The 14,794-nt window shown below is 41.3% G+C and overlaps 1 protein-coding gene across 2 annotated transcripts in view; it reads left to right on the top strand.

Annotated features, from left to right (window-relative positions):
• Positions 1–14,794, top strand: part of DOCK8 (dedicator of cytokinesis 8) — a 709,540-nt gene that overhangs the window by 664,520 nt on the left and 30,226 nt on the right. For both annotated transcript variants that reach the window (XM_069228642.1, XM_069228651.1), the window contains 3 exons: positions 595–684; positions 5,153–5,389; positions 6,164–6,307. In XM_069228642.1, the coding sequence (XP_069084743.1) occupies positions 595–684; positions 5,153–5,389; positions 6,164–6,307 (471 nt within the window). The remainder of the gene's footprint in view (positions 1–594; positions 685–5,152; positions 5,390–6,163; positions 6,308–14,794) is intronic.

Raw genomic sequence — 14,794 nt, 5'->3', positions numbered from 1 at the left:
AGTGTAAGCTACTGAAATAGAGCAGAAGAAAGAAAAACATTTCTCTGTTTTCATTGCTTTAAACAGCTGCTACAATTATGCTCTGTGACCTGACCTGTCATTCACCTCAACTTCTGGCTCTTGCAGCAGGCATTGTGAGGTCAGAACTCGACTTTAATAACTTATAATAGTTGAGTTCTGAAATCTTTTCCTAACAATCAGTGACTGAATGTGTCACTAGTCGCCGATTATAAAGAAATTAGAGACTGGCGTTTATACACGCATTACAAAATCCCATGTATTATAATATAATATTGTTATATATTTGGTTCAAAGTTTTGTGTGGCATAGTAAACACTTAGATAAGGGAAGTGATACCCATGCAGGAATGATATCATAAAACAAGCTAGGATTGTCTGAAGTCCTGTTAATGACCACTATAAGGCCCGAAACAATTAATGTGTCATGCATGAATGCTGGATGTATGTTAGATATAGGAGGAAAGAATTTTAAATGTGTGTCTGGATACACAATCAAAGCAATAAAAAATAGTTAAAACTAACTAAAAAATATACTGACACAAAAAAGCCTATTTTATGTGTTTTTTCTCTGCAGGGCTTTTATAGTCAGTGTTTTGGTGTGGAAGCCGTAGAAGTGATAAAGGATTCTGCTCCAGTGAACAAAGCAAAGCTGGATCCTAATAAGGTAAGAGACATATTAAGTACATGCAATGTGGTATGGCAAGCGTGGAGTGAAAAAAGAGTGATGTTGTTACACATGTGTACATTTACATGTATGCACGCTCCTCTGATGTTGCTCTACCTCCAGACAAGGAGTGCACGCCTAATGTAAAGACACGCTTCATGTATTTTGAAGACTTTTATTGCACCACGTAGCTCTATAGCATTATAATGTTGTCATCGACTTCAGAATGATTCACATAGGTGAATGAGGAATACATAGACACTATTGGACCTGTGAGCATATATGTCAATAAAATAAGATTTGTGGCTTGCAGGGTGGTTCCATAGCTTCCTTATTGATGCTAGCAAATTGGTTCTTATACTACAGGACAGCAGAAATCCCTAAGAAACATACCTTTTTATGTATCTGTGAGGTTAGCTCTAAAACCAACCTAGGCTTAGGGTGCTGAGGTTTACAAGTGTTAGGGGTAGGATGATCTGTAAAACTGAGACAAATCTTAACCAGTGACACAGAAAGAAAGCACTGGCTAAACTGATAGCTTGAAGATGATTGGAGGAACAGATAGTTGTGCAGGAATCTCAATAGTCCTCCTTCCACCACAGACTGCGTTATCCCCATATCTGTCTAGCACACTTTACATTACCTAAGAATATTAGAAGCCTGTGCCTTGAGAGATCACAACACCCGCTTAACTCCCAATAATGCATTTTTCTGCTCACATCACCAAATACCTCTTATTTACAGAACAGCTCGAAAAGTAGCCCAACATCCCCTGTTACTTAACTCATTTTAGCCCACTTGTAACCTAGGTGGTCAAACTAATTTTCTTCTTTCTTTGTCCAGTAAAATTTTAAAGAACATGTGCCATTGATTGCATAGCACCATTTTCCAAATGTGTGAGAAATCTCTTATACAAAAGCCACAATCATGTTCCAATTCTAGAGTAAACATAATTTTAGACTTCTCAGTTTTAACACATTTTAGTAAGTCTTGTGCCTGTTTTTCAGTTGCTCAGAAAGAATCTCAGTTTCTTCAGTCGACTACTGCTATCATTTTTGTGTAAATCATAACCAAAGATGATATGTGCCCCAAAATGTATGTGGTCATAAGCTCAGAAAGCATGCAGTAGGGTGTGGATGTATGTTAGTGGTAAAAAAGCCAAAGTTTTACTATTGAGTTCTTATCATGTCCTTAGATGTCCCAGTTCCTCCAATTATCACTGACCTCAACGCAATGTTAGCTGTCAAAGTGAATAATGTGGAGTGATATCGGATGGTACCCTTATCATGAAGTCACAAATTGGGGAAATGGTCCTAGAAGACCCTTTGGGTTTCTGTAGTATCGTTGAGCAGCAAATTTCCTTATTACACAACATCCAGTGGAAGTAGGTGCCTGATCATCTAGGAGCTGCATTAAGCAAACAAGCCATATGTTACTTCTCTCCTCCTTCCTGCTCCACTGTCTGCAGAAAGTGAACAATAAATCTGTGCACTTTGGTCGAAAGATAAAAGAGACCACTTCACCAAGAAGTTTCTAGCTGGTTTAGTACCTCGCTTTGTTGCAGATTCTCAATCTTTAGGACAGTTGCAGGTTTCCTACAGTAATCCTGGAAATATTTTGTGCATTCCTTGTTGTGTATACATAGAAGCAGCTCCGCATGCATACGTGTACAAACAGTTGTCAAGTCTCGAGCTTCTGGTTGTCGTCCCTATCAGATTTAAAAACTTCCAGCTAGACCACTTCTCAAACCTAGGAGGTGTTGCTCATGACATCTTTAAAGTTTGTTCCTTGATCCTGACACACAGTGAAAAGGCTTGGTTTATAGTCCTTTCAGTTGCCATCATCCCAAATAATAACATACTCTGACACCAACTTTATAGGTCCTTCAAACTCCGACTTGGTTTTGGGGATCCTTTGGCTAATGCCATTGAGCCTGCTGTCCCAAACATTGTTTTTAGATTTTTTTCTATGGAGGACTGAAGTATCTGGGCTGAATGTCCTAGTAGACCGAAGGGCATCACTTTGAATGATTCTCCTTGTACCCTAATCCTCAACCACATAGTACATTTATTCTGAGCTTCAGGCTCTGAAAACCAGTGGCAAACACCTTAATTAAGTGGCATTGGTATAGGCACTACAATGATCAAGCTAACATGTACAAAAAGCCATTTTCAAGGCTTGGGCCAATTCCTATTTTATGTGCTCCAACACTGCTAAAATATTGTTAAGAAAGTCTAAGGATTAGATGATCCCCTCTGTAGCAGAGAAACCATCTATCCTTCTGCCTAGCTCTTCAATCCTCTCTTTGCTTTTTCTTCGAAAGATTAATACTATTCTATTTGTACTGAACTTAGCACTGCCGTCTCTGTGATTCAATCTTTACTATCTTCTGCATTCAGAGTACCACAATACACTAGATAGTCATTCCCTTATTTCTGCCAGCAATTCCACTGAGAGCATTCACTGTACAAAATCTGTCTTCCCTCTGCATCACTGTCTCCATCCTCAACTTTGTTAAACTCTGGAGGCATAATTTCCCACTTAGCAATATGCTTGATTCCACTTTCAGCTTATGTCCACATCTTAGGAAGCCCAAAGCCAATATCACAATCAGGATAAACATTAGGTCTATATGTCACTTGCCTTTGGAAGCTGACATTCTTGAAAAAGTAGTGAATGCTCAGTTAAGCCAAAATTCTAGAGACCCTGGAAGTCTTTCATTCAGTGCAGTCATGGTTGTGACGGGCACATGAAACACAGGCAGTGTTGTTTCAGCTACAGATGAAACTCCCATGATCCTGTGTCATGGTGGGATCACAGACATGGTCCTGCTAGATCTCTCCACAATGCTTGACCCTGCGATCCCAGAATACTCATTGAGTGGCTATGGTATTAGGGGCCCGGCCTTTAGATTGGATTTGGTATATTCTCATGGCCACCAAGAGGCAGTTTCTCTTCACCCCATCCAAAGTTACTGTGTTCTCTTTAATGTGGTGTCCCATAGGTCTAGTGCCTGGGACCCCACTGCCTGGATTAGGTCATTAGGATTCTACTTTTTTATCTATATTTGTGATGCATAAGTTTTAAGTCAGCTGATCTTAAGGCTCCAGCCTCTCTTGTCACTTTCTCCACCTGCCTAAGTACAGTTGCATTCTTGATGTTACCTAATATGCTGAAAATTAATTTTCTTAAAACAAATGTTCTGGTCCAAAACACACAGCTCTGCATGTGGTCTTTTGGCTGGTACCCCCATGCTAGATTCTACCTCAAGTCCCTTATTTCTTAGATTGGTAGTTGGGGGGTCATTGTTGATATTACTCTTCCCTTTATTCCTGCATGAATTACATTCCTGCAACATACTATCAGCCCACGTAAATCTGATAAAGATTCAACCTTATTTCCCTGCACTAGTTACTCCTCTCGACCTACCTAAATACATTATTGCAAGCTTGCAGAAACACAAGAAATGTTGGGAAAGAAAGGAGTGACCGAGATATACTTTAGAGGGTAATGCAAGGCCACTAAAAGCTTTGATACCAACATGCAACAAACCAGGAAAAATATTGCAGTGAGGATCAAAGATTAAAGGCACAGATTTTCATATTTCAAACAAAAGGAGAACCCCTATCTAGGAAAAGAAAAACGAAAGATTAATGACTATAGGACCATTTATAAAAATACGAGCGGAAAAGCTGGGCCTACGGAAACAATGAGTAGAACTTAAGGAAAAAAGTGTGAAATTAACTGCAACAAATATGGGAAAAAATGTAAGTGGTAGAGAGAAGGAAGAACAATATCTAGCATATGTAACCAAGAATGGATATGATCCATCCTTTCAGCTTCATTTTCTGTTTGTTTGTCGACTGTACACAAGGGCTTTCTTAACTATGGGTCGATGCACATTTGGGAACTATCACGCAGCGAACATTTTTTATTTTAAGAAATTTAGTTGAAACAATTCTGGTGGACCTCATTGACTGAAGTCCTCAACCTGGGTCAAGCAAAGTGAAGGCTATTTCCTGAAATGTCCTGTGCAAAAACAGTGAAGGTTTGCAGAGACCAATGTGGCTCCAGTGAGCTGTACCTGGGACCTAATTGCCAGAGAGTGATGATTTAAGAGAGCAGAGATGGTGTGCCAACTGAGTAATAAAAGGGGTGTCCAACATAGGTCAAGGATTGCCAGATACAGTCCAGATTTTCAGGATACCCACCCAGGGTAAGCGATTGACTGAAATGGAACACATTTACATAATCAGTGCATACATCAAAATTTGGCATGGATTTGGCCCTTCTGGAACCAGGTTAGGAAATCGTGTGCCAATGCTATTCCTAATGTTTTTTATAACATATTCAGTTTCAAGAACGTTTATAAATGAGATTTGACCATCTTTTTCCATGCATTATGCGAGATGTGAAATATTATGTATTTGTTTGTGAGGGGTTCTTTTCTTTTTTATTTTTTTTCTAGGCCTACATACAAATTACATTTGTTGAGCCTTACTTTGACGAGTATGAAATGAAAGACAGGATGACATACTTCGAAAAGAATTTCAACCTGAGGCGGTTTATGTACACAACTCCTTTCACTATGGATGGGCGACCAAGAGGTGGCCTCTGTGAACAGTACAAGCGGAAAACCATCCTTACGACAATGCATGCCTTTCCCTACATCAAAACCAGAATCAACGTCATTCAAAAGGAAGAGGTACAGTGATGGGTCTAGAAAACAAAATCAGTCTGAAGTGAAGCAAGATATTCTACTAGAATAACCCAGCAAAAGGCTCTTTTAATGGCAGCGGCAACCTTTATATCAGGAAGAACCTCAAACTGATACAAATGAGACAATTAAAGGGGCAATTTTGAATGTTGTTACAATATTTCTCAAAATCCAAGCAGATATCCTCAAACAAAGGACCAATCTCAAATGCTTCTTGTGGGTGATTGTAAGAGATGCAGAACTAGGGGCCAGATGTAGCAAAGGTTTTGGAATTGTGAATAGATACAGATTCAGTATTTGGAAGCTGTGTGTTGTAGGCCTCCTTTCCAAACACTAAATCAATATGCTATGTGCCAATGTTTTGCCACGGAAATCCGACCACAAAATATTTAAAAGTTACTGAGGCCCAAAAGGAGGTCGCAACCCATTAGAAACAGGGAGGGTGTGCCTTGGGGACCCTTTCCCTTTTATAAATAAAATAAAAGTTTGTTGAAGAGCAGGCAGGGGCCCAGGGAACGTTCTTAAAAACCTTTATTGGTCGTAAAATACTGGTTATACATTTGCCCTGTTTTCTTCTCTTCACTGGATAGCCAATTTGGGATTGCAACAAAAATGGTCATAGATTTGTTAAGGATATCCAGATACTGATTCTCTAAATCACAAGCCTATATTTAAAATGCGCAAAGCATTTGGGGTCTACGCAGTGATCACCACAGTTATACATTAGCATGTTAACTTCCCTGTAATTTTATATTTTTTTAGTTCATCCTAACCCCAATTGAAGTTGCCATTGAAGATATGCAGAAGAAAACGCTGGAGCTGGCAATTGCCACAAGCCAGGAGCCTCCAGATGCCAAGATGCTGCAGATGGTTCTGCAGGGGTCAGTCGGAGCTACAGTCAACCAGGTAGGCATTTCAGTGTGAACATGTGAAGTCTTGGTATGGAACCATAGTAGGTTGTGTACCGCACTAAGGGGCTCATTTACAACCCCTTTGTGCCACCGTAGCATCATTTTTTTGATGCTACAGTAACACATAACTGTCCCCCACCCCACACCGTATTTACAAACTGGTTCAATGTCACCATTGCGCCAGTTTGTAAACCCTTTCACCACATTATACCTGCGCCAGGTATAATGTGTGCTACGAAGGCGTTCCCCCACAGTGAGGCCCAAAAAAATGGTGCAATTTGCCTGCGCCCTTCTAGCATAATTTTTTAATGCCCAACCAAGGCGGCCATTAAAGTAATGCTAGGCTCTTTTCAATGCGCCTCCCCAAGCTCTGCTGGACTCGCATCAACATTTTTGACGCTACTCCAGCAAAGCGCCACAATCACCTCAAACATTTTCATGCAGTTGTGCTAACGAGCGCCATGGTGTGCATTATTATAAATACAGCGCTACCATGGTGTCTTTAGGGGAACGCACGGCGAGCAAGGAAACTGGCGCATCAGAGCCAATGCACCAGTTCCTTGTAAATGAGGCACTAAATTTGATTGTGGTATTCATGCCTAGAATTTTCCAGTACCTTGTGCACATAACAGACCAACCTTCCATTGCCTCTTGTTTCTCCATATCCATTTTTCTTCCAGTCTTTTGCAAAATTACCTTCCACCTTTTTTGTTTTTTAATGTCTATCCTGCATACATATTGTAAGCCAGGCTGGATTTAAACCAGTAGCTGGCATTTCCTCTAACAGTTGGCATTACTGATGCTGCACAGAGGTGCCGACACGGGGTGAATAGGAGATAAGTGCCTTCTGTTTACTTGGTAGAGAGCGAAGTGTTTCTCCGAACTAATGCTCCTTTTCCAGTTCTGTTTTGTTCCTTATCTCCATAATCCTTTGCATCAATCAATGAGTTAGCCAACATATGTCTTCCTTGCTAGTGCACGCTAGTCTTTGGAAATACACTCCACTCATTTCTCCAGCCTCTTCATCACATTCTCACAGTTTTCTCTCTTCCTCCCACCTCTGCATCAATATCTCCATGTTTCTTGCATACGTGGTCCTTCCACCACTGATGCTGTCCTTTGAGTTTGTTTTAATTTTTCACTGGATGCAAGCAAGACCTCTCTCTTTATGAACATACAGAGTCTGGGCCAACTGCATTCCCTTTTATGCAATTTTTTTTTGTTCATAGCATTATGAAGATGGGAAGCTAAGGTCACATTCTGGTTAAAGTTTTCATATAGGGATTACTATGAAGAGTAATATCATAATGAATGGGAATGAGTACATGTTATCATTGAACTCAATATATTTACATACTTAACATTAACTCCTGCTATATCTGTGCTTCAAACAGGGCTGACAAAACAAATATAAAATGACATCTGCTGTTGCCTGTTTCATAAAGCGGGTAAAAGCTAGGACCCTGAATGAGGGCCAAGAAACATCAGCCAATACACATTGCACCCTGTTTGCAGGGGCAATGACTAGTTTATATTAAGTTAGCACAGAGTCTCAATGGATTGAGACAAGCTTCAGTGCTTTTTTAAGACTCACACCCTTTTGGTTCTACAGATTTTCACCGGTGGAACATGAACATCAAAGTTCATTCATGAATGTAAATGATCCCCAAGCTCATCAACGTCTTTACAGTAGATGTTTAGAACATTCAGTCTGCCTCTGAAGGTGACACAATCTTTCAGCTTGGTAGGCGGATGCTCTCTGAGTGGTGTCTTCTTCAATTGGGATCTCTATAATGGATACTATTTACTGAAACTTGGTTGCCCTTTCTGCTGTATTGCTACTGTTAGAACAGGACGTCAGTTTTCAGCAAAAACACCTGAGCATTGATGTACCATGGGCAGCAAAATCTTCCAGTATTGTTTTGAGGTGTAATTTGTTCTATTGTGAATGCTTTCAGTTCTTTCAATTGTAGCAATGGTGTACTAGTGCTTGGCATCGCACAAGAAGAGCATTAGGAAGCAATTTGAAGTGTGTGCATGGCACTTTAGGAGTCAAATCTAACACTGAGGGGCATAGTTATACTCTGTAAGCGCCAAATTTGTGTTCCCATTTTTAATGCAAATTCAACTCAAACCATACACCATATTTATACTTTGACGCCCGACCCCGCGAACATCTAAATTCAGCAGTGTGCGTAATTTTCTGAATGCGTGAAACCACCTTGCGTTAATGACATGCAAGGTAGGCATTCCCGTCCAAAAAATGACTTTAAGGCATATGCGCCTTATTTATACACCCGCATCATTTTGATGCACAGGAGGGGGCGGGCCTTAAAAAATGGCACACAGGCTGATTTGCACTGTTTTGTAACACCTGGGTGAGGGCAGGCATTAAGGGACCTGTGGGCTCATTTCCATGGTCTCTGACCATGGAAGCAGTAAACAGGTGCCCTTCCCTGCCCCCAGGGACACCCCCTGCCACCCTCGCCCACACCTGGAGTACACCCATGGATGGGGGGACCCATCCCAGGTAAGTTCAGGTAAGTAGAGGTAAGTAAATGTTTTTTTTTTTTAAGTGGCATGGGGGTCTAACTTGGGCCCCCCTACATGCCACTGTGCCCAGTGACCAGGCCCAGGCCCAGGCCCAGGGGACAGAAGTCCCCTGGGCATGTCCATTGGGCAGGGGGGGACATGACTTCTGTCTTTCCTAAGACAGGAGTCATTTCAATGGGGGTTGTGTGTCAAAAAATGGCGCAAGTCCAGTTAGAGCCATGATTTTTGACTCGGACCTGACTTGCACCATTTTTTGACGCACAACCCCCATTCTTCCCTACGCCTGCGCTGCCCGGTTAGTCTTTTTTTTTTACTCTAACCAGCCCACAGAGCCGGATAACATCAATCCATAAATAAGGCACCCGCCTGGTGTGTTGTAATGGCGTTAGCCCGGGTAAAAAAAATTATGCAAACCAGCGCCGGCGCTGGTTTGCGTCAAAAAGTATAAATATGGGCCTGAATGTGGAGAAAAGTGAATTTCACATAACAAGCCCTAAAGTACATCAAAGTAAATGCTCAGGCACATAGCCTGAAGCTGACATGGTTGCAACAGTGCTTAGTTTGACTTGGTGGTTGCAGATGGGGCACACCAGTACTCATTTTTGGGGGCTGGCACCTATTTGTCCTCAGCAGACTTTGACAAGAGAAAGAGAAAAACACAAACAATGTAAAGAAGGAGGAATAGAAAGATGGAAAACGAGTGGCAAAGGAAGACAGCAGAGATGAAAAGAACCTACAAGTGTGAAATAGAGAGGTAGGGAATACTTGTTGGTGGATTAAAGAGAGATGAGGTGGAATCAAGGCTACACAATCTTGGTATTTGGTATACTGACCTTCAATAGCACCCGCTGCAGACTTCTGAGCAAAACTTTGGGCATCAGCACTTATCCTGTTACAAATTAAGCACAGGGTGTGTCAGCGCACAGATCCTTGTCTCATCTATTTCATAATGGTGAGTGATTGGACGCTGCTTTAAAGTCAATTAACCTTTTGATTCATTTAGATTATATTGATTATCACATTGCTTAATATATTGATTATTGACACATAAAACAACATCAAACAATAATAACAATCACCAAAGAATCAATCTATGACACACCATTTCGAAATGAATAACCATACCTTTTAGCATCAATTAAATTATTTATTTCTCTCTATTGACAATGCTAAGGTCACGTACTTCATTCTTAACACCAAATGGTACAAATTAAGAAGCTTCACAGACTGAAGGATTGGCCTGAAAAATCTTAATTTAAACAAAGAAAATAAAACAATGAAATCACTAGTTAGAACACAAATCAATAACATGAATATCTGTGTAAGAGAGATAAAATACACTCGATTCAGTAATAAAACAATGTTAAATCATAAGCATAGAGAAAACACCTCACTAACTTCAAATTAGCATTAGCATGGTGGACATCATGCATACGTTTTAGTAACATTAATTTAGAAAACATATAGCTAAGGCACTATCAAAAATAGTAGCAGAAATTAAAACAGTAGCAGCTGGTAACTGCAAAACAAAAGACAAATAACATTGCACAAAACAATATAATTTCCAATCCTAAAGGATTCAGCACCACAGCATAGCTTCATCAGGGGGTCAGCAGTAACGGCATCAGGACGGGGGGAGGGAAAGGGGTGACAATTCAGAAATTTGGACTCTAAGTTCTCTGAACTATCAAGTTAATTATCTAAGGCAGGTAGCATAGCACTGCAGGCTCCAAGCATTGAGTGCTAAAGTATGCACCAGTATCATTGCACGAAGCATAGGAAAATAATTCAAAATAATAAAATACCAGAATGTCAGTAGACTGACTGGTGAAGCATGAAATGTCAAAGTTACAGATCATAAGAAATGAGAAGTGAAGTCTCTGGAAACCAGGAAGCATAGAAACCCCAATGTCTGATTCTCAAACATTAAATTAAACTTGCTAAACTTCTGTGATTGGCTGAAAACTTAGGGGCATATTTATACTCTGTTTGCGCCGAATTTGCGTTGTTTTTTTTTACGCAAATTCGACACAAAACTAACTCCATATTTATACTCTGGCGTTAGACGCGTCTAGCGCCAAAGTCCATGGAGTTTGCGTCACTTTTTAGCGTGGACACCTACTTTGCGTTAATGATATGCAAGGTAGGCGTTCCCATCTAAAAAATGGACTCCGAGGCATGTGCGCCGTATTTACACTCCCGGGCAAAAATCACGCCCGGGAGTGGGCGGGTCAAAAAAATGACGTCCAGCCGCTTTTGCGCCGTTTTTTAGCGCCTGGTCAGGGCAGGCGTTAAGGGACCTGTGGGCTCGGAAGGAGCCCAGAGGTGCCCTCCCATGCCCCCAGGGACCCCCCCTGTCACCCTTGCCCACCCCAGGAGGACGCCCAAGGATGGAGGGACCCATCCCAGGGAACATAAGGTAAGTTCAGGTAAGTATTTAAAAAAAAGAAATTGTGGCATAGGGGTGCCTGATTTGTGCCCCCCTACATGCCACTATGCCCAATGACCATGCCCAGGGGACAGAAGTCCCCTGGGCATGGCCATTGGGCAAGGGGGCATGACTCCTGTCTTTGCTAAGACAGGAGTCATTTCAATGGGGGTTGGGAGTCGAAAAAAATGGCGCAAATCGGGTTGAGGCGATAATTTTGCCTCAGCCTGACTTGCCCCATTTTTTGGCGCCCAAGCTCCATATTCCCCTACGCCGGCGCTGCCTGGTGTACGTCATTTTTTTTGACGCACACCAGGCAGCGCCGCCGGCTAACGCCGGCTAACGTCATTGAATAAATACGGCGCCCGCATGGCGCTTCAGAATGGCGTTAGCCGGCGTTAACTTTTTCGACGCACAACTGCGTTGGCGCAGTTGTGCGTCGAAAAGTATAAATATGGCCCTTAATGTGTGCATAAATCATCCAATCACAAAACATTAGCTCATCAGAAAATATTTCACTATTACCCTAAATGTTCTGTACTTCGCTGCCTCTTCCTTTTTGCGTAAGCCCAAACGATATTATTTATTATATCTGATGTCTTTTCCGCACTGTTTAGTGAAGGTCTTTGTCATTTCAGAATGCACTTGCTGCCGGACTATAGTCAGGAAGAAGTAGAAATTTTTTTCCAAATCAGATCTTCCTCTCGATAGAAACACATTCCAATAGTACGAACACAGAATGAACTCATGATTAAGGCAACAGAAGCATGTAATTCTACGGAAATGTTTTGTAGCAGTTGATACTTTAGCTCAGCTTGGCAGACTGATAACTACATGCTGTGACCTTGCTTGCTTAACAGACAGCAGAGAACAAATACTTTGTGTTAATTTGGCAGACATTCAACTTTAGCTCTGGCTTTGCTCTACCAAAAGAAGGCACAGCAGAAAACTCAAGAATTAATCGTATTATTTCAGCATTTATTTTTGCAAAGAATATGTTCTAAAAAAAGACTATATTTTTCTTTCATCACTGAGTTAACACATTTTAAAAAACATGTGCAGGCCTTTCACTCAGATGGCGGCCACTAATTAGGCACACTTTTCAAGTTAACATTTATTTTTCATTTGAAGCATTTCTCATGTTAGAGCGTAAGTATGATTACATTAGAATAATTATTTCATGTCAAAATATCTGCTCTCACAGGTGGCAGCACTGAGTCAGCTAGTGGTACCCACAGAGGTCTGTCCTCTGGGATCTTCGTGGGTGTGACTAGTTATTGTGTCACTGAAAGTCCAATGTTGAGAATGCCCCTACTTGAACTCATCAAACAATGGAGTGCCTTTGAGTAGATGTCTGGCTGTAAGGGAGCTCTCTGTGCAAGCATGTTGAAAGGGACTATGGGTCACAGTATCCAGCATCTATGCACTTTGGTAACTGTGAATGCAAATGCTGTTGGCATTGAGGCTATTCTAACCAAACACAGGAAGTAGATACAGCGTTGCAAACTATCTCTTATGTTAGTACAAGTCTGATAAATGTACAAGGGGCAAACCCTCAGCCAGAGAAGGAGACTGTTGTAATTGTATGAGCATGGGAACATTTTTAGCACTTCCTCTATTGAACAGGATTAACCTATATAACGAGGCATTTAGTGCATCTCATAATTTGTGTAAAGAATAAAGGACAAATGCTGATCTGTAATAAAAGGTGGGGAATCATCCAGAAGAATATGAGTACGGCCAAGTACACAAACAAGCAAAGAGACAGAATCCTGTGAACTGTGGCTCAGCAAACACTCAAGATTGTATAATAAAGAAAATGAAGAGGAGATCGTATTGGATGTTCCACTGTTAGTAATTAAGCAGTTGATTATAGAGAGGGATTGGCAAAAAGTAGTTATGAATTTGGGGTCGTACAGTGATGAATGCCGTGTTCAAACTTGAGCAAGATGAATTGTCAGTGGCAGGAAATGGTGCCCTGTAGAATCATATAAAAAGAGTAGAATAAGAGAGAGGGTTAAGAACCATGTGCATAAGGGTATCATAGATTTGTGGCCTTCAAAAAGCTTCTTTATTAAAAACTTTGGTTTCCCTCACATGGACAAATGAAAGAGTTATCTGTTATCTGTGCCACAGCATCAGCTGAGACACAAAACCTGTGCCAGCGCATGTCAAAGCTACTTGCAGGTCACTGGACAACTGTTACTCTGTACTACTTTGCCCACTTCCCGTCAAGGAAGTATCTCCTGATGATGAATGAATGCTCACAAGTTCCCAATTGCCAGGACATTACCATCGACCAGTGCAGCCGAAACCCTGTCAGCACTGGATGAAGTATTTTCTACCATGGGGATCCCATGCACAGTTCAGTCAGTCAAAGGCTACAGTTCACCAGCCATGCATGTGGACATTTCACATAGCAAGAATACTTCCATCATAAAAGATTCATTCCATTGTTGCCACAAGTTTATCACATGGTGAAAAATGTTGTGGGGACATAGCAATCACCACTGAAACTGCGAAGTCCAGAAAGTATACCAAATAGCTTCCAACAATACAACTGGAGCACAAGAGTTCTGATAGGTGGAGAAGATGCGGAGACAACAGCAAGAGTCTAGCACACATTAGTAAAAAGATGTAGGATATATTGATGGTAAAAAGGAAGTAGAGTGTCAGAAATCAAGTAAGAAGGCTGGGTACTAGTGAGGCAGAGCAAAAGGGAGACACACTTACTGATAAAGAACCACTGCAAGGCACACTTGGAAAATAACTCAGTCCCACCTTTAATTCCAGGGCCCACCATCACCAAAAAGTATCATATTTCAAGAAATGTCCCACTGACTGTCAGTCTGACGGAGATGATCTCTTGAACAATCCTAGCCATAGATGAACACTTGATGAGTGACATGTTCGACTGTCACCACAAGTCACAGAAAGGAGATTGAGCCAAGCAAGAGGTTGTTGCTCTATACCTGTTTTTTTTTCATAAAACTACAGAGACCAGCTGACATATAAGGAAAGGGAAGTGCTTAATTTGTCAAAAAAAAGAAAGTAAATAAGTGATTGGGGCCCTGAGTTTCACCCAGAAGCCTGAGGCCAGCGCTAATTAATCTTGGGTGGGGGTACCAAATTCCAAGGCTGTATGGTCCAGATTAAACCTCATGCCTCTGTAATCCACCACTAGACACTCCCTGTCTTTATCTTACTCTTGCAGGTTCATTTTCATCCCTGCTTTTTCCCTTTATTACTTTTGATCTCTCTTTCTCCTCATTCTTCTTTCCCTCTTCTGTGTTTTTCTCCCTCTTGCTCTAGATAAAAATAAGTACCGGTCCTCAAAATTAGTGCCATTGGCCCCACCTGCAACCACCGGCTGACAGTAAGCACTGAGAAAGGGGTTTCGGTCACAGGGAAATTTCAAGCTAAGACCCTCGAGGGAGGTCAAGACCAATCTATAGAACACAAGTTCTGGTAGAGACCTGGTGGCTATAATTCAAGCTCCCC

This window comes from Pleurodeles waltl, chromosome 1_1 (genome assembly GCF_031143425.1).
Source record: "Pleurodeles waltl isolate 20211129_DDA chromosome 1_1, aPleWal1.hap1.20221129, whole genome shotgun sequence".
NCBI classification, from domain to species: domain Eukaryota; kingdom Metazoa; phylum Chordata; class Amphibia; order Caudata; family Salamandridae; genus Pleurodeles; species Pleurodeles waltl.
The sequence above is the reverse complement of the archived record's forward strand: the minus strand, read 5'-3'. Positions and strand labels throughout refer to the sequence as shown.